Consider the following 27,376-nt stretch of genomic DNA (forward strand, 5'->3'; position numbering starts at 1 on the left):
GAGGCAGGTATGAGAATGACGCATTGGTGAGACAGGAAAGGCAGATGTGAGGCAGGAAAGTAAAACAGCAGGTATGGTAGTGCGGCAGGGGTGTCACTAATCACCCAGTGGCACATTCCTCACAGGTGATGCGTCAGGGGGTATTTGGCGCACCTTGCTACGATGTGAGCTCTCACCTCTCACTCACCGTTCATTGGCATTCTTGCTCTCTTTCTACATAAAATGTATCTTTACCTATCTATCTATCTATATATCTGTCTATCTACCTATCTACCTATCTATCTATCTATATACATACAGTTGAGAGAGAGAGAGAGAGAGAGAGAGAGAGAGAGAGAGAGAGAGAGAGAGAGAGAGAGAGAGAGAGAGAATTAACTTTAAATCATAGGAGAGGAGAACGCACACCGGTATATATGATGTAATGACCGAACACCAAACATTTGAATGAAAGAGTAATGGTAGTGCAAGTTTAAGGTACACCGGTATTTAAGTATGGACGCCAGAGGCAATACGTGTGACTACTCAGCTTTTTTAATTGAGGCGAAGATGCACTTGACAGGTTGGTGATGATTCAACATACCCGAATAACATTTACTAACCCAATTTCCCCCTCAGATACATGTTGTCAATTAATAATGTTAACGAGTAATGAAATTATGAAGTAATGTTGCCCTCGTCCAATCATCACGAACCTGTCAAGTGCATCTTCGCCTCGAAACAAAAACTGTGTATATGACAAATTCAGTTTGGTGCAAGAGTGTATTAACCTATTCCATCAAATATCATCGTATTTTATTCTTGCTAATTCCAAACGATTTTATGTATAGTCCCGGACAAAAATTAAGCTCTACTCTTTAGCTGAACATTTACGAAACTCTTATATATATATATATATATATATATATGATATTCTGAACAGTTTCTTCGGCTTCCAAGACACCATCATTGAGTATCCAAACGCAATGCTCACCGCTTGCCTGTGTATCGTCCCGGGGCGGCTCACTGTTTATGTCTGCAACAGTACCTTAGGACTCCCTTTCGAACGTGCGTCCCACAAAACGCAATAAAGTAGCCTCTAATTCAAAATCATGACATACTTTTATATTTCATTCCCGCTGTTTCTAGACGATTTCTTTCTGGTGGCAGATATTTTTTTTTTTTTTTTTTTTTTTTAAGGGGTTGTACATGCGCTTCATTAATACTTTTACTACCAAATGGCATACTAATCTTAATAAAATCGTCTATCATCAGACTGACTGGATTAACGTTAAGTGAAGAAGACATCATGCAGTGAATAAACATTTGAACTGATGACAGCTGACGATAAAAATTAAGCTAAATCGGAAAAACGGGGGGAAACGTATATTAGCCTACCCGCTGAGGTAAGTGAAAAATATTATACCCTTCAATCCGAGGCGTCGTGTTTTTTATAGCTTTCCTGTTACCAGACCAATTACTCTAGCCTGGGAGAGCTTTGTCAAACGGGACGGGTTAAATATAGCCTTCATTATCCTGTTCAATACCAAACACCTCTCCTAAGCTGAATAAAATCGTCTGGAAGTAACAAGAATAAACTAAAACAATGTCATCGGCTTCAGGAGACTAAAAAGATGACGCGAGAGTCCTGCAGAGGCCAAACATAGCAGGTGTAAAAATAGCGCTCTAACAGTACTGCACATGTGAAGGCGAGGCGTGAGGCGGGGCTGGCAAGAGCGTGTGGCGTGGAGGAGAAATGTGTAGCTGTGAGTATTGGACCTCCCGCCACGCACCCCACCACCACCACCTCAATATATCTCCCACCACCGCAATAACAGGCATCCCAACCATCCACCTCATACCTCACTACAACCTAAATTTACACACAGGTGAACCCTTGTTGCCATACCAGTGACTTTACTGCGTGCTCTAAATTTCTCTGTCATCACCATCATTATCAGCTAAATACCATCAGCACCAACCCATGACTGGGATGTCACAATTCCATGTCACTAAAGCAAGAGAAAAACACAATGGCAACTAAGAACTTTATTACATACAGTTTTGGCGATAACTACGAGTATTGTCTTCCTCGTCTGCATCAACCACTTCATCCATCATCATCATCATCATCACCACGTTCATCTCTCATCAATCAGCCTGTCCGTTCGTTCTCATCATATCATTACGTCCTATGTTGGTCAACTGCGAGGCAAGTTTCCCTCAGCTCGGCGTACTGTGACCTACTGGTTGTTAACTTGTTGCATCCCAGCCCAGCAACTCTACGCACATAACCCCACCATCAGGTAGTTCTCGGTATGTCTCTTCTCCCCACTCCTTGCCCGGGTTGATACTTTTTTTTTTCAGTTATTTTTGTGCAATCTGTTTCAGGAATGAGAATCATCTGCTTGATTTTTTCTTAAGTATTGGTTAACTTCTCCAATCCGATGATTTATTCTTTATCTCATCATTGCTACATCCACACAATTATGTTCAGTTTGAGAAAGACGTTTCGAACTAGGGGGGTATGATTTCACTGACCCTTTCACTACAGAAGGTCTAACCGAAGGATGAACAAGAAAAACAGAAAAAGTCTGAGGTATCAAGAACTAACCAAGCGATTACGTCACCTGATACATGGAGGTAAATAGCTTGTATTTTGTCTGTTACTTCATCAAAACCATCCCTTTTAACACCTTCAGTCCGAAAACGTATTCTAAAGGTTTATTCATCTTAGGGGAGACGTTTTGTAGCGGAGGGGTCAGAAAAAACTGTATCTAACCCCTCTAAACTGAAAGTCTCTCCGAATTAAATGAAAATAATCTGGAGGTAGCATGAACGAAATAAAGGGACACTCCACCGGATTCAAGATGTTAACCTTCACAACCCAAATATACCTTACCAAAGGCCACATTAACCATTTTACCTTTTTAATCCACTGACGTCTTTCATATAGCTTATTCTTGATATTATCATGTGGTTTTATTTAGATTTAGAGAGATTTTCGAGCTGGAAAGATAAGCTACTGCATTCATTAATCGCCTTACAAGAGGTATCCCTAAGTTTAACAGAATCTATGTACAAAAGCAAAAATAAAACAGTAAATACGTCGCCGGAAAGAAGGGATATAGATAAAATAAATAAATATATATATATATATATAAGTCCAAGAGGTCCCCCGGCAGAACTACTAATCCTTATGTAAACGGTGTGGGGAAGCAAATGGCAAACGTGCGAGTTAAGAGGCCATTAATACAACGGGACGTATATCTGGCTCACACTTGTTCTGCATAAACAAGCTTGGGTAAACACACAACCTGTTTGTTTATTTGCCAGACTATTAATACCGGCAAAGGACGTGCGGCATTCCCACCTGTTCGAGGAGCTACAGTGAGGAACAAGGCTTAGCTTAGTATTTCGCCTCTTCTGCTTCTCACTTTCCTTTGTTGGTGGGCAATACCGAACAGCTTAGAGAGGCCTGGCATGTTTCACTGCTCATATGTAATGATCTGTGATATAAGGCGTCAGTGAGGAAAGTGTCAGCCATGCCCTACGTGTGAAACAGACGAAGTGGAATGCCAGGTGAACTTCTGTCCGTGGCTGTTGCGGCGGTGACAATAATAGCCTTGGGTGTGGACGAAACTGTGTACTGAAAGAGCGGTGACGGGACTCTCAGTGGCCAGGTGTCCCCTCTCACACCAGCACTGGGTGACACCTCACATACCCTACCTGCCTATTCACTTACTCACTTGCACTCTTTTTTACATGCAGTCACAAGATAGCAGGCAGTTGAGAGCAGCGAAAGTCTTTTTTTTTTTTCATTGTTTTTGTCATTCTTCTTCGAGGGGAAAAAAAAATTCACCGCGGTCATACTAGGAAATGTATATACATCACCAGGTGACTCCATCATTCATCACCCTCTCAGCCCGTCACCCCCACTCCACCGTTTTCTGCCCCCACCCCCACCCTCCCTTCCATCGAATTTCTATGGGAAATGTACGACTTACACCATCCTATCACTAACTTCGTCCCGCATAATAACGCCTGTCTCCAAAAGTGTATTCCTCCCACCTTACCCCATCAACAACCATCACCCCAGTCCGTCATGCTCACTCTATCCATTTTATGCCCCTTTCTTCCAATCAAAATTATAAATACCTTTGACTTCCACCTCACTGGCCCACACACAACGTTCATCTTCACACACGGTTTTCTGCACCACTACAGCCACCTCCACCATCATGCCCACTTCCCAGACTCCTTCTGCAGTAGCTTCGTCAGGCCACGAGAACGTCTTTTTTTCGTTTCAGTCTTGCTACTTCCTGACGGTTTTATTCGGTTATGGAGAGACGTTTTCGAACGGGAGGAATTAGATGCACCTTTCACTCAACCTTTCTATACAAGGTGTTCCTAGTCTGAACCAAATAAACTAATACGCCATCCAGGGTGGCTGTAAAAAAAAGAATGCAGACAACTGGGTGTGGTGCAGTCTCTTTGATCCAACCCATTTAATGCCCAATCTACCTCTCTTCCTCCCCGTCAGACCCATGTTGCAGTGTTTGCTCTACTCTTGCTCTCGATTTTTTTACTTTTTTGACCTGAAAGGGTTAGACTCAGCCCTTCACTAATTCTCTCACTACAACAGGTCTCCCCAGAGCTGAAAAAGGTCGTCTGGAGGCGGCAAGAATATTAAACACGTAAGGAGAATGAGAGGGTTACACTGCTACAGTCCCCAACTAGTCTATTTACACATTGTCCCATACGCTTCAACCCTTCAGCACGATGGGGTAGTTTTAATTTTCATCAAGCTATCATCAACCTGTTTTATTCTGCTTACGGGGTAACTCTTCGAACTAGAGGGGTTACAGACAGCCTTTATTAACCCCTTCACTATAATGGTGTTCTCCTACGCAATGAAAATCGTCTGGCAGCAAGAAAAGAAGAAAAAGAAAAAAATCACGCCCTTTGGCTGAACTTGATGGCTGTTTTCATGCACTCGCTGCTTACCACTACTCCACAGTAAAATGTATCTATCTATCTATCTATCTGTCTGTCTATCCTACCTACCTACCTATCTATCTATAGTCATACGCCTTAATCCCACAAGGGGTGATCACAAACAAATCGCCTCCATATCGCCCTGTCCCCTGCCATTATGCTACCCTCCCCCAGTCCACACATCCCCCTCCTCAAAAATTACAGCCACTTTTTATACAGTAATTATCGCACTTCTCCTTAATACAGGGCACCATAATTTTTCCAACATCCACTTCCTCCTTCATTTCTAGTGTTGACATAAGATCGAGTCTAAAGCGAGAACACACACACCTGCACCCAGAAGTGGTTTAGGCCAAAGGTGACCAAACTTTACCGAAAAATAAAAAGGTGTGACCTAAATGGGAGGCTGTGCACCCTTTTCTCTCCACAGTGCTCAGCTAAAAACATAAATATAAGAGTTGGCTGCTCGCTGCTTAACCCTTTTCAGTGGTTGACGCACACTCAGGAATGTTGTCCTGAGTAACGCCAGGCCACTTAATTAGCAGAGAGAGAAAAAGAAAGTCCAAAGAAAGAAAGGGAGATGAACATGTCTACTTTAATGGCCAAAACAATGCTTGAACATGTCCACTTTAGTAGCCCCCAAAAATGTATGTTAAATCCCTTCATTCCGTAACATCTTTTGCTTATTTTTTGCCACCTGGCGGCAATTTTAATAAGCTTTGTAGTGTAGAGTTACATTAGGGACATGGACGCTCCTTACATCTCTTCCTAGGCGACTTATGTTTATTACGCCTTGCTACCCTCTAACATCTTGCTATACTTTTCTGTGTTATTTAAATCATTCTAACACCTTGCTACCCTCTTCTGTGTTATTTAAATCACTCTAACCCCTTGCTATCCTCTTCTGTGTTATTTAAATCACTCTAACACCTTGCTATCCTCTTCTGTGTTATTTAAATCATTCTTACATCTTGCCATCCTCTTCTGTTATTTAAATCATTCTAACACCTTGCTACACTCTTCTGTCTTATATAAATCCTTCTAACACCTTGCTACCCTCTTCTGTGTTATATAAATCATTCTAATATCACAACACTCTTCATGAATAATATACAAAATCATACTGACCTGCTGTATCCAAAAATAAATCACTCATTCTAACACTCTTCAAAAATAATGCACAAAACTATATTAACCAGTCGTATCCAAAAATAAGTCGCTATGAAAGAGGTGCTAGGGAGTCTCCATAAGCCGCGAGAATACGGGCATAAAGCTAACCTCCAAAGTTCGAAAGGTCTCTCCTAAAATGAACAATCGTGTGTACAAATCAAGACTAAAACAGATGCCATGGCTGTGAAGGGGTTACGATTTATGTGGTGCAGCTTAATCATCACACACACACACACACACACACACACACACACACACACAACTAGGAACCTGGGCAGTGGCACGTGAAACAAATGTAAATGTACAAGTTTAGTTCTCGTGTAAACAGGTCTGGGCGTCACCACTATTCCGGGATGTAGGCCGTGACCCGCCGTCTGGGAGGAGGCTACGTCACCCACCAGATTACACCCTCTTCACTCTCCACAAAACACTCACTCTACTAATACTAACAACGTTTCTTATTCACTCTTGCTAACTTTACTTTCAATCATAACATTTCTTCTTCACGCTAACACTTTTTATAACAACAGCCTTGTTTCTGCAACGATTTGTTCACTCTAACTCACCATTCAATTACATTCTTCTTTGCTCACACTACTTTCCTATACAACTCTAATAACACGAATTTTTCAACCACTGTGGCTTTCATTAAACATCAGTCAAATTTCTCCTCTCACTCAAATTTTAGCTACAGTAAATATGTTTCTTTCGATAATAAAGCCTTCAAGCTATTTTTATCTTTGACTCACAATATATATACCACGTTTCATTGCCTATTCTACTGCCAACAACCTCGAAAGGATGATCTGGTGCTGTCTGCTTATCTTTTCACCTCTTTGTATATCTACGGCAATTACACCATTCACTGTCTTGACTGAGGATGCGTAAAATCAACTTCAAGGCAATAAAATAATTCACTGTCTTTGAAAATGCTACCCATGTACAATAACAGCCACGCCATTCACGGTTTCTCTCTCTCTCTCTCTCTCTCTCTCTCTCTCTCTCTCTTACACACACACACACACACACACACACACACAGCAAGCAAACACCCACCCACGCCAAGAGCAACATCAGCACTGAATCATTATAAACCTGCCTTATTTACTTCTCGTCCTCCTTTGTGTCCAACTTCTTACACGACCCTAGAGACTGAACACCATCAGTCCCGGGTTCTACTCTTTATTCTATGCTTGCTACTACGATTTTCTTCAGCCTGAGAGACTTTTCGAAATGGAATGGTTAGCCTTTATAAACAGCTGCGAGAGAGAGAGAAAGAGAGAGAGAGAGAGAGAGAGAGAGGGGGGGATTCTCCTGTTAAAGCTGTTAATTTGCTCTGTCAGAAAGGTAAAACGCTTCGTCCAATGCCAGTGGAATTATCTGTCGGATACTGAAATTACAAGTACCTGGATAAATGAAATAATCTAATCCAGTCAAATTATTGAATCCACGCCAAATTATTCAAGCCCGCGATTTTATCTGACGGCTAAGGGCGTTATAACTCACCAATTCCTAAGCGAGTGAAATTATCAGAAAGCCGGGGGTATTTGGTCTAAAATTATCTGTAGGCAAATCACATGACCCAATCCACTTAAAGCTAAGGAAATCATCTACGTGGAATTATCAAAACCAAGGGAATTATATAAGCCGGCAAAATCAACTGAAAGACCAGTACGCTACATCTGGCCAGCGGAATTATATGACTGCTAGTGGAATTATCTGAAAGCCAATGAAATTATCTGAAAACCAGTGGAATTATCTAGACCAGTAAAATTACCTGATGGCTAATGAAGTTTGATGGGGACTTCAACCCTTTCTGACAGTGAACAGTTACTTTTTTTCACGTCACTCTATTCTTGCCACCAGCTGACGATTTGAATGAGTATAAACACAACCTCGCAGTGAAGAGGCTAACCACTTCAATCACGGGTATTTTTATCTTACTCTCGCAGTCTACAAGCAATTTCTTTTTTATTCGTCTTAGTCTTTCGAACTGCAGGGGTAATTATATAAGGCTTTCACAAACAGGAAGTCTTGCCGCGGTGAATAAAATCGTTGAGACAGCATAAATAGAATAAAAAAAGTAAGCCCTGTGGCTGAAGGGGATTTGAACAGACAGTAACGTAATACCAGGCAGTAACGTAATACCAAAGTCAGCACACTAATACCAAAGCCAATGATGTAATATGGTAATGGGAAGGCCGGACTGTGTAGGCGACAGGGAACCGCATTCTCACTCCTGTTGAAGATTTTTTTAACACCTCTTCCTAATGCGATTTAAGTCTGCGTATTACACCTCCATATTCTCTTGCCGGCTCCCTGTGTATTTAATATCGACACCGTTTGCACCATGTAACATAAAAGGAGCTATTTCATGGTCGGGTCAACTCTAGTAATCTATTCCAGCCAACACCAGGCGATTTTATTCAGCTGAGTAAAGAAGTTCGATGTCAATATTGTCACCATTAACCCTCTCACGGTCGGGACAATTCTACTATTCCATTTCTGCTAACACCAGGGTATTTTATTCGGCTCAGAGCAAATTATTGAGGCCTCACAGATCAGTCAAGTATGAACAAAATAAATCGCTGAGGAAGATGAATACGACCCCAGGGTGAGGAGTAGATGGCTTAGGGTGGGAAGGTCACTCACCCGGCTCGTCACTGTCAACACCTCCCTCCACCCCCACACCCACCCCCACCCCCACCCCAACCCCTACCCCCCTCACAACAACCACACTCACATTCCTTCTTGCCAATCCCCCTCACACATAACAACACATCACCAACTCACACCCTCAGCCTCTCTCTCTCTCTCTCTCTCTCTCTCTCTCTCTCTCTCTCGCCTAGCTTCCCGTTTAACACAACTTCACATCCCTCCCGCGCACATCACAACACATTCCTAACTCACACCCATAGCCCTTTTCCTTCTTTCACCTTGCCAACCCTACTAACATCCAATTCACATGCCTCCATCACAGCCTACAACACATCCCTACCCCCCCTCTCTCTCACCTTCCTTCTCTTACATCACATTCCTCCCTCACAGCCTCCAAAACATTCCTACTTAACACCCTCAGTCAGTCTCTCTCTTCATTCACTTCACATCCCTCCCTCAAATCCTACAGGACATCCCTGCCTCACGCCCTCCTCCGTATCACACTAACTTCACATCCTGCAACACATCTCTAACTCATACCCTAATCCCATCTCTATTCCACATTACTTTGCATCTACCCAACCAGTTTAATACTTCAGTCACGCCCTACAACACACTCCTGCCTCACCTCCCCCTACCATCTCGTGTCTTCCTTTCCATCCCTCGTCTTCTACCTCTCTTCTCTCCCCAGACTTCATCCAATTATTCCAACTTTCTACAAACACTCTCCCTCTTACCCTTTCCCAGCCTCCTTCCTCTCCTCCCTCCCTCCCTCTTCCCTAACTTCATTATCTCCCTTGCCCTCTTCTCACCCTCATAAGTCTCCTCTCTCCGTCCGTCCGTCCCTCCCTCCCTCCCTTTCGTCATCCTGCCCTCTCCTTCTCCTCCCCACCACATTTTCCCTCCCATCTCCCCTCCCTCCTTCTCCTCTTTCATAACATTCCGCTCCTCTCCTCTCCTCCCCTCTTACTCTCCACATTTTCCCTCCAGCCTCTCCTCCCCAGCATATTCTCTCCCTCCCATCTCCTCTACTTTGGGTTATCTCCCCCCTTTGGTTTTATCTCGCACCATAAAAACTGCAGAGAAACAAGGGTTCTTTACGATTACCGTAATACCTGCATGCACATCTGCTTCTCGGCTCTTCACTACAGACAGGGATGGCAAAACAGGAGTAGGCAGAGCAAGACAAACGAGAGAAACAAGAGATGGCCAAACAAGAGAAGACCAAACAGAAGATGGCCAAACAAGAGAGGACCAAACAGAAGATGGCCAAACAAGAGAGGACAAGAGATGCCAAGACAGAACAAGAGATGCCAATACATGAGCTGATAACAGATGGATAAACAGATGACGAGATGACCAAATAAGAGATGGCAAAACAACAGATGCCGTTATGGCAATACAAAAGACAACAGAGAAACTCATACCAAAACAAAGCGTTGACGAGAATAACAAATGAAATCAAAATATGACAGAAGAAATACACGAAGGTATTGAGACAAGAAAATCTGAGCAGGCCTACAACAACAACAACAACAACAACAACAAAGAAGTGGTGCCAAGGCACAGCAAATCCGTCCCCGGCAGCCATTTTAGTGATGACGTATAAACACAACAGGATATCTAGTCAAAGATGTATCAAATTTGGAGTAATCGAGTGAAAATTGACGATTTTATGCCTACTTGAAATTTTAGACCCAACCCACCTCACACTGACCCCCCTACCGCTAACTGGGGGGGGGGAGTGAAAGCAATACCCGTCCCCGAGCCCCTCCGGGGGGGGGGGTATTGTTTTCACTCTGTTTGTAATAATAAACTAAACGACCAAGGATACGGAATAGTTGGGAATTACACTTTCCATCATCATCATCATCATCATGTTTCAGTTCACTGCAAGAGGGTGGCCTTTTCCAAGTCTCCACACTCGATACTTCACACCTCCCTCTAGTTCTACGATTCTCTCACTACATAATTTAACTGCCATTCTGTTACTTTTGTTGCCAATTATTACTGATGCTATAAAAGATGTGCCTCGCCCTTGACTCTTTCTGCTTTTAATGAAAGGATACCATATTTTTTACTTTCGCCTATACCTTTACCCACGCAATCACATTATTTTTCACGATCTTTACCCTCTGAACAGACACATGATTATATTCTACGGTCTACGAGTATATTATGCTCCAGGTTTCTCATCAGCAACTTAGGACAAAACGACATACAGATTATATATCTTACTTTTTAATAACAGGATCGATTAATTCCCTCTGAAAAGGAGGCCACGCTTTTGGATTGTTTTGTTTGTCTGTCTGTTAACAAAGTTTGGAAAAACTACAGGACTGAATTCTACCAATTTTAGTATAATGACTGAAGGTCAACTGAAGAGTAAATTATTAAATCTGGGGTGGAAAGAGGGTCAACGGCCCTGGTCAAAAGAACAAACAGTGCTGCCTGGAGAGGTAAGCGCTGTCTGGGTGTCCATGGTTTTTAGGAAGCTACAATTATTCAAAAGACCTTATCCTATTTCTTTTCCCCTCTTGATGTTATTACTGTGCACTGCAACTGCCTGAAACGTCTGTCATAAATACACACATTCCTCAACACATTCTTTTTATCTCCTAATTTTCAACAGACAGGTATGAGCAAAACGTCAACTCACTGGTTTTCTTCATATTCGCCTTTACGCTTATTTTTAAGACTCTCCAACCCAACAGAAATTTACAGAAAATTTATTATATACAGCGTCCAGCGAAAATATGTCAAACTTCAGGTTAATCTGAACCATAAATATTTTCACGAGGAGGAGTCAAACCTCATTTGTTATACTTACAATTACTGAAGACCTTACGGGGGAATTCTGAGAGCGTCCACTTGTGCGTATGTTGTCGTTAAATCAAGCACAATTAAACATTCACTACATATGTTAATCTCAATCCCATTCCTGAAAATCACCTACACGAGTACAATGAGAGAGAAATCTGCTGAAACTGTACCTTCTTGTCCAACATCCTTTACCAACAAACTCCACAATACGTGATACTCTTTAAAAGAAGAAAAAAAAAGGAAAAAAAGAAAGAAATATAAAAGAATGTGAATATAAAGACTGAGGGTTGTTCTACATTTGTCTAAAGTGAACAAGAGGGTAAAAATGTTGCAGTGTGCGGGATGCTTTGCAAAGGGGGAAGGGGTAGTGTGGTAGGACGAGATGGAGTGTGGTGGTAGATAGGGTGTGGTGGGCCACGGGGGAAAGAAGTGTGCTGGGGCTACTGTGATGGGGGGGGGGTAGAGGGATGGTGTGTGTGTGTGTGTGTGTGTGTGTGTGTGTGTGTGTGTGTGTGTGTGTGTGTGTGTGTGTGTGTGTGTGTGTGTGTGTGTGTGTGAGAGAGAGAGAGAGAGAGAGAGAGAGAGAGAGAGAGAGAGAGAGAGAATGACGTCATATGCAGGAGTGAAGCAGCAGTCATGTTATTTTGTTGATTCTCCCTCACCCCCCCAACACCATCCCTTACCCACCTATCTTCACCCCAGAACCTTCCTCATCCCCACACCCTCCCTGAACCCTCACACCTCCCCTCACCCCTCACACCCTCCATCACCCTTCACACCCTTACACACTCCAAAACCTTTCTCATCCCTACACCTTCCCTCATCCCTCACACCCTCCCTCACCCCCACAAACTCCCTCACTCTGCACACCCTTCATCATCTTTCACACCCTCCCACATCAACCCGAGCACCCTCCATCACTGCACACACTCTCCCTCACCCCTCAAACCCTCTATCACCCCCTATCATCTTCTCATCCATCACACCCTCCCTCACCCTCAACAACCTCCCTCACACTCTCCCTAACCCCTCACACTTACCTCTCTCACCCCTTATCCTCACACCCTCCTTCTCCCCTCATCCCTCTTCCTTTGCAGTCACTCTCTCATTTTCATATACTCATTCCTCATTTCTCCTCCATCTCCCTCACCCCTCAATATCTAACAGCCTTCCCCCCAACCACCCTCTCTCTCTGTTCCCATACCCTCACTCTTTATGATTTTCTTCCCCATGCTTTCTCACCTTCTATCCACCCCTTCCTTCACAACATTTGCCTCCCTCTCCCCACCTCTTCCACACACCACCACCACTGTGCACACTCACACAATGCCTCCTCTGCCTCAGCACATACCCTCTCACAATCACCTACACCTACTTGGTATACTGTACTTTACTGAAATGTTCATCATTCTTCCTGAATTCATAACACACAATCATCAGACCAATGTAATTCTTCCACGTTTACTTCCATACAGTGCTTTAGTTTTAACATTTGTTTATCTTCATCTCATACACTTAATGATGTCAATTCACACCCATAATATTTACCTTGCAATGATAGTGATGTTATATAAAGGCTAACATGAGTTTCAACTTATAAAATTTAATTTCACAAGTTTTCTTATATATCACCATCATCTTGGAAGCCTTGGTCATTCCAGGGAAATCCTCTGACAGATGCTGGTCATGGCAAACTCTCTTGGATACTAAAGTGAGCTTATGGCCATGCAGGTTTCTCTCTCTCTCTTTTTTTTTTCTCTTTCAATATTCTTTCCTCATTGAGCTCTCACAGTTTCTTCTACTCATTCCTTATCGCAAAAGCAGTCTCACTTTCTTAAAATTACAACATACATCCCTTCTGGAGACCTGCTTTCGCATTCTGTCCTTTCACCTGAATGAGGGATAAAGCAACAACAACAGCAATAACAACATTCCTGAAATATCAATACCTGTATCATATCAGAGTATTTCTCTGCTAAAGTCTACAGGCATGAGGTGGAAACTTCAGGGCCCTAACATAGGGCTTTGCTGATGTTGTTAATATTTAAAGAAGCGAAGCACTTTGTTTCTGAAAAATGCTCAGTGAACAACATACTGTACAGGCACGGCTGCTCCAAGAGATATTCCTGCTCAAAAAATCATCACAACCATGTAACAGTATCCATAACAAAACTCAGAATAAAACATTTCTGTGTTACTATATTCCTGTACAATACTTTCATTAACGCTTCTACAGTCTCTGTGTGGTCTCTATGGTTTCTCACCATGAACAAACACTATTTTCAAACGCACAGATAATACACCTACATTCCATATGCCAAAACTAAAGTTAAGGATGTGCCCTAATCATGAGAAAAATACACAATAACTTAAATATTGGGCCATACTTGAAACATCCACTCAACATTTATACATCCAGAAGAGGGTACAGTATTCAAAAAGAGAGATTAAAAACAAATTAATAAAATAAAACATGCAAACACCCTGCAGAAGATACAAGTGAATTATCTAAGCATTCACAATGGACAAGTAGGAGGGACAAGAAGCAGTGAAACCATTGTAAAAAGCTGTACTAATGCTCTTAGTTCAATTTGTATACAATAATTTAGTAACGCAGCACAAATGTACTGGCTGCTATACTCAGTTTTTCACACCCATGTTGGCAAAATCTGACATTGCTGTGAAATATTAAGGCTCTAAACTGTAAGACTAATAGTCACTTACTTAAGCTACATGCTGCCATTTACAAGAATATGAGAGTAATACTTTGCTTCACTTACCGTGTTACTGCGGGATACATCTGCTGAGTGCTGTAGGAAAGGTACAGTACAGTATTCCCTCATTATCAATGGGATTTTTTTTTCACAGTTTCACTTATAAAAGTTTTTTTGGGGGGAGATGGAAACTGTTTATTAATTACAGTACAGTATATCCAAGGCAGGCACTGCCAGCATCTTTTTACCAACCAACCAGTCACCTGCTTTTGACTCTAACCATTTCCTTATAAATATCTCACTCCCAATTTTAATAAATAACAAAATATTCTTAGTGTCTGTAGCTCCTTCTGTGGGAAATAATAAACCATTTACATAAATATGCACCACGTGTGCCAGCCTGTCCTCTTTGTCACCATATGTTCATAGTTACCCAAATGTTTTAGGTTCAACTCATTTCCATTTAAGATACACATCTCACTTACACTTTTAATAAATAACAAAATATTCTTAGTGTCTGTTGCTCCTCTTTGGAAAAGAATAAAATATTTATATAAATATGCACCTGGCAGTGCCAGCTTGTCTTTTTTGTTACTTTACGTACATAGCTAGGCATCTCCTTTGGTTCTACTCATTAACTTACGCATCTCATTTTCATTAGTAATAAATAACAAAATATTCTTAGTGTCTGTAGCTCCTTCTGTGGAGAATAATAAAATGTTTATGTAAATGTGCACCAGGTGAAGCCAGCCTGTCTTCTTGGTTAATGACTGTACACAGCTAGTCACCTGCTTTAGGCTCTACTCATTTCCATCTACTCATCTCTCTCACCTTTAATAAATAACATTACCTGTATTCTTAGTTCCTGTAGCTGAACAAGTATTCAATGCAAATAAGACAGGCCTATGGTGGAATGGTATGTATTAAGGGAATGCATTTTTAAGCATTGAAAATCATGTTAACATAAGTATTCAATAATAATTATATAAAGGTGACCATTGAAATATCACTATCGATGGGACTTGCATATCAACAGCATTTAGGGAAAATAACCACCATCGATAATGAGGGAGAACTGTCTATGGAAGTATATTAACAGAAAAAGTTTGGAAGACTTCAGAGCATCTGGTGGGTGACGAACAAGGTGGTTGAAAAGTGGGAGGGGATGGGTGAATATGACACAGTGGTGAAGGTATGTGAAGACTGTACAGTAATCTTAGGTATTAAAGACATTTTTGAATTTTGAAAATGCATATGGATGTGAGACTATGGTGTGGCACGAAAATAAAAAGTCAAGAGTGAGAGCAGTGGGGATGGGACTGCTGAGGAATGTATGTGGAGTACAGAGAGTGGATGGGATACAAAATAATGTGATTCGTGAAAGATGTGGAGTGAGGATGTCTGTGGACACCAGAATCGAAGAGAGTGTACTGCGATGGTATGGTCATGTGGAGAACATGGATAAATATGGAGTGGCAAAAAATGTATATCTGTGCGAATCTGAAGGAGGGAGGAGGCGATGTAGGCCAAGAAGAAGGTGGAGGGATATGGTGGATGAGTGTGTGTGTGAGGAAGAGAGGTATGGAAGTCCGTGAAGCTAGGGGACTGACCAGAGATCAAGCTGGCTGGATGAATGTAGTAAGAAGTGCATGATCAGGGATTTGGGACCTCTTTATAACATGACAGCGTCCAGACTGACTGTATTGGATACGTTAATGTAAAGCTACAGAATGTGGTGAATGTTTTTGGTGTATCAGATTGAGCCAGGATTCTGGGGGCTTGAATGATGAGTGAATGGAAGCATGGCCCAGTGGACTGGGCAAACTTGGACTGTCTGGACGTTGCTACTCCTCACCCTGCCGTAGGGTGGGAAAGGAGGTCCAGATGATGATGATGATGATGAAAACATATGTGACAAGGTGAACAGGAAAAGATAATGAACGGCTTTGCACGTGTATGATATGGATGGAAAACAGTTAAATGCCAGTGGAAGGTGGTGGTAACTATCATTCACTCACTTGATGATGTGCAGTTCTTCCTCCTTCACCTTTATCATTCTTTTCTGTATCTTCCCTCCACACTTCTATCTCTCCCATCCTTCCTGTCACTTTTATTGCTCATCTTCCCACTTCAGGTGGCTCTGCATTGAGTGACAAACCTAATGGTTTCCTGTAATCCAGGAAACCATTTACAACAGTGGGTGGCAAACATATAACCCAATAACAGGGTGGTGTGCGGCCTCCTATGGTGACCATGCTAACTGCCCGTTCAGTGAACCAACGTTCCCTTGCAGTGGACAACACCTTGCTGTGGAGGTTTGGTTCGTCTCTCCTTCCAGTTAACTGGTGCAACACAGTAGACTCAACATCACCCTGTTATAAGGTTACCATCCAACACTGTACATGGTCTCCTGGGTTACAGGAAATCATTACGCTTGTCACTCACTGACGCGTCACCTATGGAAGAAGTAGGCAGCACTACATCAAGTGAGTCGGTGATGGCTTCCACCACCTACCAGTTCTGTGAGTAGCAGTATATTTATAAACCATCACTGAAGAAGCAAGGATTGTATTATGACTCTTGCTACTGGCAGCACTGAGCTTCAAATGTCAACCTATAAGGTCCCATTACTGTTCTGGTCCCTCCCATGTAAGGTATGTGGGGTACTCACCTCCCCCGGTCGCCCTTTCAGCCATGCCAATAAGAAGCTACGTGTTTCCTGTGCCACCTCCTCCACATCACAATCATCCTGTAAACAGCATAAGCAACATCGTTATCCTATAATCTCAAAGTTCAAGAATGACCGAAAATAAATTCACGGCTAATGTACTTACCTAAACATCTTAATTTCCCACAGGCTACAGTTAACTCCTTGAATCACAACCATCATCTCTACAAACCTTACTCCTTCCTAAGAATCCTTTGGCATGGGGATGCTGTGACAGAGCCATCTCAAGGCAGTTCTGTTCTCACATGTTTCTCTCAATTTCTGAGTTATTCCCCTTCTTCTACCAACATTTCCCTCAATTTCATTTCCAGTACCCTTCTCAGCACTTTATCTACCTGCAGTCTTTGAATCTGCCTACACCAAATCAAAGTAGTCTCTTTATTCATTTCACATCACACCTCATTCCAAGACTCTCTCTTATATATCAAGTTGTCAAAAAAAAAATTCTACCATTACTACTATTTATCTGACTTATTCCTACAGCTGTTTGGAAAGGTCACTTTTATCACCTGTAACCTCAAAACATCTGTCAGTCACTTCGAATGTTTCATTTTCAAATGGGAATGCATGACACAGCACATACTCACCCTATGTTCTCTTCACTTTCATACAAACCACCTATACCTTTCAAAATAAAGGAAAGTCCTTGTAATGACTCATCTGAACTGACTTTAATCTCCTTGTCCATTATAAAATGCCTACATAACACAGGTCCCAGCATAAGAGGTGCAGTGGTATTAGAGGCAGACTGTGAGACAATGCTGATTTAATGTGTGCAGTGTGTCAGGGAGAGCAGGTGGAGACTGTCACGCATGAAAGGATTGTACTTGCTTGTGAGTCTCATGAGTGTGTGGAAGAGTTTTGTTATTTGGGAGATATGATATGTCCTGGAGGTGGGGCTAGAGCTAGCTCTGTGGCTAGAGAGAGGAGTGGTTTGAAGAAGTTCAAGGAGCTGTTACCTCTCTAGACACTGAGAGGGCTCTCCCTCCATGATAAGGGAACTTTGTATGCAGCTTGTGTTAGGAACTTAGGAGTGTAATGATGTATGGTAGTGAGACCTGGACAGTAAGGGAAGAGGATATTCGCAGGCTGAAATGTATAGAAATGACAATGATTAGGTGGATGTGCAGAGCGTCCCTGAGTGTGAGACCTGGGGGGACTAGCTTTACGATGGCAGAGTTGAGGGGTAGGATAGGACCGGTATGTATTGGTGTTGTGATGAGGAGAGGTAGCTTGGGATGGTTTGGGCATGTGAAGAGGATGGTGCAGCAAGTGAGAAGTGTTAATGTTAGGGATAGGGTTGCAAGAGGTAGACTGAAAAAGACATGGGACGAGGTCATTGAGTGTGGCCTCGGGGACAAGGGGCTGAATGGGGACGCTGCCAGGGATCGAGCAGCATGGACAGCCTCCATTAGGTGACCAAGGCCGACACATGCAAGCACTCTGGTGCCTTAAAAAATGAACGAATGATAATCTTCAGTCAAATAAGTCTTTCAAGTCCGAGGGCTCTGTGGAATAACCAAAGCCCTTGTGGAGATGAAGGGACTGCTCTGTTTCCTCTCCTTTAATCCTCAGCCTCAGATCCACCCTCCAAACAACCAAGCTGCTTTTTATTAATCCAAACAAGTGATAAATCCCACTTAGCTGCCACTTATTACCTCATTGTTGTGCACGATGTGTTACGGAGAGACACCAATCAACAAATAAGGAAGTGAAGGAACTTCACTGTGTTGAAATAAAAGTACAATATCTTGAGATGGTCCGGCCAAGTGGAGAAATAAATGAGAGAGAAACATGCAAGTGGGGAGTGTGTGTGTTGAAGGGAGGGAAACTTGATGGCAGAGGACAGAGTGACATGAAGGTAGGTAATTAATGGCCACTTCTTCCAGGATTAAGACATCTGGCTATCAAAAGACTGATATAGACAGATATGGGTAGATAACCAGATACAGTATAGATAAATAAATACGGTCAGACAGATAGACAAACGAATGTGATCAATGTCTGTATCTGTATTTATCATTACATGTATCATGCATATACTTGGGGACAAAAAAAATTCTCAAAAGGGCCCAAATAGGAACTCCAGGAAAAATCTGTAATTTTTTCATTATTAGCTAAAGAAAAAATTGTTCTTGTGACACCATCTGTGCAGATTCTGTATGAACAGTACGTTTTTGTGATAAAACAGCCATGGAGAGAGTCTCCTAGAAATCACTGTCACAACATACACAGTCTTTCAAAATAACATCAACAAGAGATATCTGGGAACACACAGTTGATGTGACTGGATTTTGGCAGTCCATTAGGTTCCTGTCTGTGTAAACAAACAACTACTGCACAATGCACAATCAAGTTAAGTTCCATGCAGGTTAAATATAAGGTCTTTTGCTCTTCTGTATCTATGGCAAAAATGTGGACAAATAATTACCCTAACATGGAGGTGGAAATACTTTAATGAGAAGATAAAAAAGCATCTGCCAAATTTTGACCCTCTCCATATATGGGTATGATTCTCACATCTGAATGATTTGCAGCATTGAAACCATGACACAATATGGAGGAAAAAAAAACAAATATATGTACCTGAGATGTTTGAACCATGAGCCTCAGTTTCTCTGCCAGCTCCACTACTGACGCTGAGGGTGAAACACTACGGTCAGGAAGGCTTGCCAATTCCAGCTGTGTGCCTGAGAACCAAAGACAGGATAAACATTAGATTAATGTTGTACAGAACTAAATACAAGAACTGTTCAACAGTGCAGCATGTCTGTCAAAAGGGATGTCTGTGGTATGGGAGATTTGGGAAATTTGATCTTTTTCAACTCAAGAATTTTTAATGAAATCCTGTACTTACCCCAAATTAATAAAAAAATCTATACATACATAAATCAATCTTTCTATGTGCAAATCTGTATCAGTCCTACGAGTTCACTGCGGAATCAAATCTTCTCCTTGGTTAATATAATATCATACACCTAATATGGTATCAACACTCAGTGTGAAACTAAAAGTAAAGCATTCCTCTGCAGAATGAACACCTATGTATACTTAGAGTAAGGGTATCAAAAATAATACGGTAGGAACTGGCTTAGGAATCACAATATGGTGAACGTACAATGCAGAGATTTGATATGGCAACACGTCAATACTGTATAAATGTGGATAATCTGTAATTCAGCACTAAATAAATGTTGTGGTGCCATTTCTTTTCTGAAATCTATGATGTAAATGATATAACATCTCTAAAAATTAGCACAGTTTGTACAATCCTAATACAAAACTGTACTGAATAATAACCATTAGATTCCAGTATACTACTTCTCCATGAAAAGTCGAAAGAATTTAAAATGATAGCTTGGTTACTCCTATGACTATGGTATTATCATAGGCTACTATATAAGCATCATTCGTTGTCTAATTAATATGCCGGTACCTACAATTATTCTGATACTATACTACTGTTGCTCTTGTGCAATTTGTTATACATATGCTTCAATACAGTTATTATGGAGACATTAAACCCTGGGACACCTGTCTTTTTTTTAACTGAAGCCAAACACTAACTACAGGACCACACAACATATCCCCAGAAATCAGAAAAAAAACGGTCAACTACAGTACCTTCATATAAAGCATACATCCCACAGTGTAACTCTGCAAATCTGAAGACTGTGCACCAACAGTCTTACATTATAGGAGATTGTATTACCGTACAGAATTATCAATTTCAGAAAACAGATCATTAAGTCTGGTTGTTTAGAATTCAATTATTCTGAAAGACCACTGACTGATGCCTGGAAAGGCATCCACTTACAAAGTGCTACATGCCCCAAAACAGTACAGTACTCTAAATGGGGGAAAAATGCCTTACCAATCTATCAATCTATCTATCTATCCATCTATACCCACATGCCTTAACCTTCAAAGGGGTCGCTACAAACGAACTGCATCCACGTTACCCTGTCCTCTGTCATCAGGCTCACCTCTCTCCAACTCTCACAACCCTCACTCATATACTTCTGCACCCCATCCCTTCATTCATCTTGTTTCCCCTTCCCCCGCTCCCCTTCCATCTCACTCACATACACTCTCCTTGCCAGCCACTCATTCCCCATCTTCTCCATACAGCCAAACCACCTCAAGGTACTACTCCTAATAAATGGATTAAGACTACATCACTTAACATTCATAATGCAGTTTCTCAATGGGCACTAAAAATATTCCCCTACAAACTGCTATCTTTAGCAAAATTTTCCTTTCAATGAATATTACTTTAAGTCACCATGAATACGCTTGGAAACTTAAAGTTTCAAATCTACTACATAAAAATTTATAGATAGTTCCAGTACTAGTACATGCTACTTCGGCTCATTATAATTTCATAACGGTATACAGTACAAGCATTACAAAGCAAAAATAATTAACTTAGTTAAAACAAATCCCAATATGAGCTGTTTCAGCCATAACTTTTCACTATAAATCCTGATCACTTTGTAAAGCCATTAAAAAATCACTAAAGGGTATGTAAATTGTTTAAGTTAATAAACAGCTTTATTCTGACAAATAGTACAGACAAACTACTTGAAAATGGTAACTGCATGCAAAACACTGATAGAATTATTTAGTAAATGAAATTACTGTATAACAAAGGAAGTTTGATAGTTGAAATCTGTTTTTTTCTGTCTTCTTTCATTAATGATGCAACTGGGGACAAATGTTTGCTTCATATTTCACCTTTTTTATTTCTGGTTTGAATTTTCTGGTAATATTCTATTCCTAAGCTGAGAGCAGCTTGGTGAGTTTCTCCCCCAGTGGATGATTCTCAGCAATATGATGCATCATGAAAGCAAGTAACAGACATGCAAAAAGTGTGAAGCAGACACAGTGAAACAGTAGATAAACTTCTGTCCCTGACTGCACCTAACAAAATGCTATACTGTACTGTACTGAATGTAAAACAGCTACAGTCAACAACTTCATACTTACCAAAGTTCTTTTCAGAGCTGCTAAAGGCAGACAGAAGCATGTGAGAATTAGAAAATATTACTCAATTTCTCTGATATGCACTGCTTACTGCTAAATCAAAATGAAGATACTGACTAGTTGACCCTGGTAACAGAAATAACAATACTGTACCAGCACTATAAATAAATCAAGGACTGACTACTACATGATAAAAAGTATTCCAGTGCTGAAAGTAAATAAATTCTTGTTACCAGTAATTTTACCAAGATGACACTATAAAGGTATTGTATTAAGATATACCCCTAATAACACAATATGCGGTGGTACAGTAATGTGTTGTAACGGCTAACTTAATTTAAAACATCTATGATACAAATTCATTATCTTAATGATAATCTAATCATGACAAAATTCAACTACTGTACAGTTAAAAAAAAAACATTGTACAGTTCAGTGCTATTCTAGAGCATTGCTCTTATAGACTTGATAGCCGCTGTCTTTCTTCTTAAGCTATCAATAGTAGTTCCTTAGTTAGTATGTCCATTCACCAATGAGAGGTCTACTTGTGGTAGCACTGTGCACTCAGAGTGGAGTAAATGGCATCTACCCAAGAACCAAACCTCCTCGTACTTCCCTGAATCTTGTTGTAGGAAGTATCCTGGTCAGAACTTGGTGAGGTACTGTCTACCATAAGAGGGCACTGGCCTCCTACACGGCATATATATTTTACTGTACATGCAGGATAGCTCCACATATGCAGCTGCTCACCTGTGGTTGACAGATAACACCCAGGCAGAGAGACGGGTTATGCAGCAACAACAACTAACTCTCTTTCTCCAATTTATTAATCATACTTTAAGCTATATTGTACTTCTAGCCCTATCCAATCATACAATGGTGGGTCCTCCCATCAATTATCCACATGCTTCTTCCAACATCCATCATACTTCAACAACCACAAGATGAGGCTATGGCACATCTGATTTCTGACTCATTATTTCTGATTGGTGCAAAAGAAACCTTGTTATTTTTAATGCATCACAAAGTCAATGCCTCCATCTTTCAACATGCAAAAACCTTCAGCACGAATATTCCTTAATATTCAACAGCACACAACACAACTCTTCATCATGTCTCAATATCCATGGGGTACTTTTTGGATCTCATGGAAAAATCACATCCCTTGCAAAATCTGCTTCCCAGAGACTGAGTGTGCTAAATACACTCCGTCCTTTCTTTCCCCTTGTGCAGCTGTTGACACTGTACAGATGCCTTATTTACCCATGTGTGGAATACAGTATTACTCTTGTTGTGTGTTGCGGGGAGGGGGGGCAATTCATCACATACAGCTCCTCTAAATAGGGTGGTGGAAAAGGCCATTCGTCTCATCAGCTTCACTCCCCTGAGATGACTCCCTTCAATCACTCTCTTTGCATTACAATGCTGCATCTTTTTCATTCAAACTAGAGTATTAACAATGGTCACTTACTTTCTCAACTGTTTGCTCATATCCCTCACTGTTTACAACATATATGATGCATCCATCTAGCAATTCACACTCATCCCTTTTTACCAGGCTCTCTAATGCAAGAGTTAAACAACACTGTTGGCCTCTTCAATCTGGGAGTTTGTTATCTGTAAATCTGATAGTTCATGGCGAAAACTGGGTATCTGCCCATAACCACCAAGAAGCTTCTAAATGTGCACAGAAGTAGCATGCTTTCCCTGGTGATTCTCTTTTTCCACCCTCACAGACTTTTCAAGTGTCCCATGCTCCTTCCTCCTTGCCTAACCACCCTCTGTCCCCAACACCACAGCATTCACATACGATTTGTTCTCTCTACCCTCTCCTTTACTACTCTGTTTCTGCCAGCACAGCTTCTCTGTATGTCCCACACTCCCTCTCACCCTGCTTCACTCTTGCAGTTGCTACTGTCACATTCGTGCACCTCTGACTCAGTTCCAGGATTTGATCTATCTATCTATCTATTGCCAGACGCCTCAATCCCGTTTGGGGTGGCCACAAACAAATCACCTCCAAGTCGCCCTGTCCCCCGCCATTTCACTGCCCTGCTCCCAACTCACACCCTCCTCTCTCATATACCTCTCCACCCCATCCCTCCATCTCATCCTCGGCCTCCCCCTCCCTCTTCCCCCCTCCACCTCACTCACATACACTCTCTTCGTCAGTCTTTCACCCTCCATCCTCTCCACATGGCCAAACCACCTCAGTGTGTTCCTCATAACGCTTCCTATCACATCCACATCCACACCACAACGCTCCTTTATATCCTCATTCGTCAGCCTGTCTCTCCATGTGACTCCACAGGTTTCTCTTAAATAACTCATTTCCACTGCTCTCACTCTCGACTTGTGTCCTTCCAACAACCTCCAAGCTTCACTTCCATATGTTAGAGTTGGTATCACAATACTGTCATGTAGTAACTTTTTCACTTCCATGCTCACTTCCCTGTTTCTTATCACTGCATTCAAGGAACCAGCAACCATTCCTCCCTGCTGTACCCTTTCAAGCACTTCACCCTCCAAACCTCCATCTTTACTCATCACACTACCCAAGTACTTAAACGTACTCACATTTTCCAATTCCTCAACTATCCAACCTCACTGTACATTCACTGCCTTCACCTCTCTCAAAGACCATCACTTTACTCTTCCCTACATTCACCTTTAGATTCCGTTTCTTACACACTCTCCTAAACTCATTCACCAAGCCTTGCAGCTCCCCTTCGTCTTCACTCAACAACACAGTATCATCTGCAAACAACTGTACAGGGAGTTTCCAAACACTATCCTCTCTCACCAGGGCCACTCAAACATCCACTACCCTACCTTGTACCTCTTTCATTACCCCATCCATGTACAGATTGAACAACCATGGAGACATGACACATCCCTGTTTCAACCCAACTTTCAAAGAGAAAAATTCACTTAGTTCACCATCCACACGCACTGCAGCCTTCGCACCATCATACATCGTACAAAAATACTGCAGTCTGAATTATTTTTGCGATGGTCACATACAATAATCCTGTGCTGATGGTCTGCCACTCTTGCCAGCTGACAGTCAAATTTTTTAGCCAACATGGCTGCCCTGTGTCTAAAAGAGCAGAACCCCCTTCCAAAGGCTCTGCACATGCATGCTCCTTCCCACCACCCCTTTGAAGTCCCCATGCTGCTCATCCACTTGCTCGCATGTCCTGCTACTGTGATCATCTCCCTTGTGTTCCCTGCATTAAATAACCATCTCACACAAGCATGGCTATCAAAACACCATTGCTAACGCAAAATAACAGTGTGCGTGATGAATAGTGCAGTGTGCAACACTAAGTGGAAAGATAACTTTCTGTGGAAAAGCTACTGAAACCTGTGTCTTGGAAAACATGTCAGGTAAGGGTGCTAACCCCACTGAAAAGCGTGAAGCCACTGAGGGCGCCAAGGGCAAGCCTACAAAGGAAAGGCAAAGCCTTCCCCTTGATAATAATCTGGACAATGCTAAGTACCATAAGGATGGGCATGGGGCGAACAAGATCGCAGAAGTCCTTCAGCTGCCCCAGTCCACAATCTCATCCCATAATACAAAAACCCAATCCGAAGTTGTCCTAGCTGCTGCGCAGAATGTGTCCACTCTAACTGTTAAGCACTTAACAAAGGCCAGCGATCCCATTATGGATGAGATGGAGCATCTGACGGCACCCACATGGCAGTGGAGGCCTTCCCTGCCCACCCGAGGGCAATCACTGAGGAAAGGGAATATATACTGTACTCTCCACGACAGGTCCTTAACTATGACAAAACAGATCTGTCATGGAAAAGTATCTCCCAAAAACCTCCATCAGCATGGATGAATGATGTGCACCCAACTTTAAGGCAGCCAAAGACTCCTCACCCTTCTCCTTGCTTTGAATATATAAAATGACCTTAAGATACAACTGTTCATTTACCATTGGGAGAACCCCTGGGCACTGGTAGGGTACATTAAGGTGAGCCTAAGAGTTATTTGGGAAAGCAACCCCAGTCATTTCTGACTTCAAAATAACTGACTGTATACTGAATCATGGGCAACTTTAAATAAAGAAGTGTTAAGTCTTCAGGAACTTAATATTGAACAAATAAACCAATCAAATACAAGGACTAACAGAGCAGCAGACAGGAATAATAACAAACATATCAATACAGATACTGTACAGTGTGTGCTATATCTACCTGCTATGATGCCATCCATTTGTTGCAGGGCAGCCTCTAGCATCTTGGAGGCTTCCACATTTGGAGGAAGAAGCTGGGCACTCATTCTGTACTGTGCGAGACACACCACTCACATCAAAGTTTCTTCAAAGCACTTCACTTTTTAAAATATTTCTTTCCTTTCCACATGCAATGACTGTAGGCCAGCTCAAGTAGTCATTAACTTCCTGCTACAGTTTCTCACATCATAAGAGGGTTACTTTCCTGGTGATCCAAGTTTGATTACACACTGCATTCTGAAAGAAAAGGCCCTCATAATGCAAAACAATAGTTTTGAGAAAGCAATGTACTACACTACACTGACTGTCCACTCTTAGTCATATTACCATATGTCTGTTTCGTAACCTAATTCTTTGAATAATCAATTAATTACAATACTAGTAAACAAATACTGTATAGGCCTAACTATGCAGTATACCCGGTATAATTCAGAGAGGTATGCCTATTGCAATGTTCATTTTTTCTTACTTGGTTAAATTATTCCAACCTCACACAACTAGTGTCCTAATCCAACACGGATAAATGAGATTACACCTCCTGCTTCATCATAATACAGACTGAAGGATGTGGCCATCATAATTATCAGGCATAATCTGGTTCATAATTTCACTCAAAATCATTTCCACACTAAACCCTGAGCCAGCAGTGAAAGCAGTGAATCCAGCTTGTGTGGTTGCTGGTTTCTTGCTAACTGGGAAATTTCCAACCACAATAACTTCAAGACTATGGTGAGTTTACCACAAATATTTCATGGTTAGGTGTCATACCATTTCCTAGATAAAGATGTACATTTGAAGTCATTATGCAATGGCTGCTAAACTGACCACACTGCCACAGTCCATTGGTTAAGCCACTCCAACACTCAAACTTGCTGCCTATTATAAGCTGTCATCCAGTTGTAGTGTAATCATACACATTTAGAGGCTGGAGTGAGAAAAAATATATATATATATATTCTAACTCAATATTAGACATCAGAGTCCATACAAAAATCGGTACAGTAATCCCATCACTTTCCGATGTAATAGAGCCAAAAGCATGTCCAGAAAGTGGTCCCGTCTGGAAAGTGGGCCCCAGC

General features: G+C 41.7%; 1 protein-coding gene across 1 annotated transcript; it reads right to left on the bottom strand.

The window, feature by feature from the left end:
* Positions 1-4,405: 4,405 nt before the first annotated feature.
* Positions 4,406-26,344, bottom strand: LOC145411846 (uncharacterized). The gene is made up of 4 exons (XM_080281804.1): positions 26,260-26,344; positions 19,654-19,757; positions 17,011-17,088; positions 4,406-4,426 (listed from the first exon to the last, which is right to left on the bottom strand). The coding sequence occupies exons 1-4, from the start codon at positions 26,342-26,344 to the stop codon at positions 4,406-4,408; spliced, it is 288 nt and encodes a 95-aa protein (XP_080137930.1).
* Positions 26,345-27,376: the final 1,032 nt, after the last annotated feature.

The sequence above is a fragment of the Coenobita brevimanus genome, chromosome 91 (genome assembly GCF_032717465.1).
Source record: "Coenobita brevimanus isolate Jiangsu-jjx chromosome 91, ASM3271746v2, whole genome shotgun sequence".
NCBI classification, from domain to species: domain Eukaryota; kingdom Metazoa; phylum Arthropoda; class Malacostraca; order Decapoda; family Coenobitidae; genus Coenobita; species Coenobita brevimanus.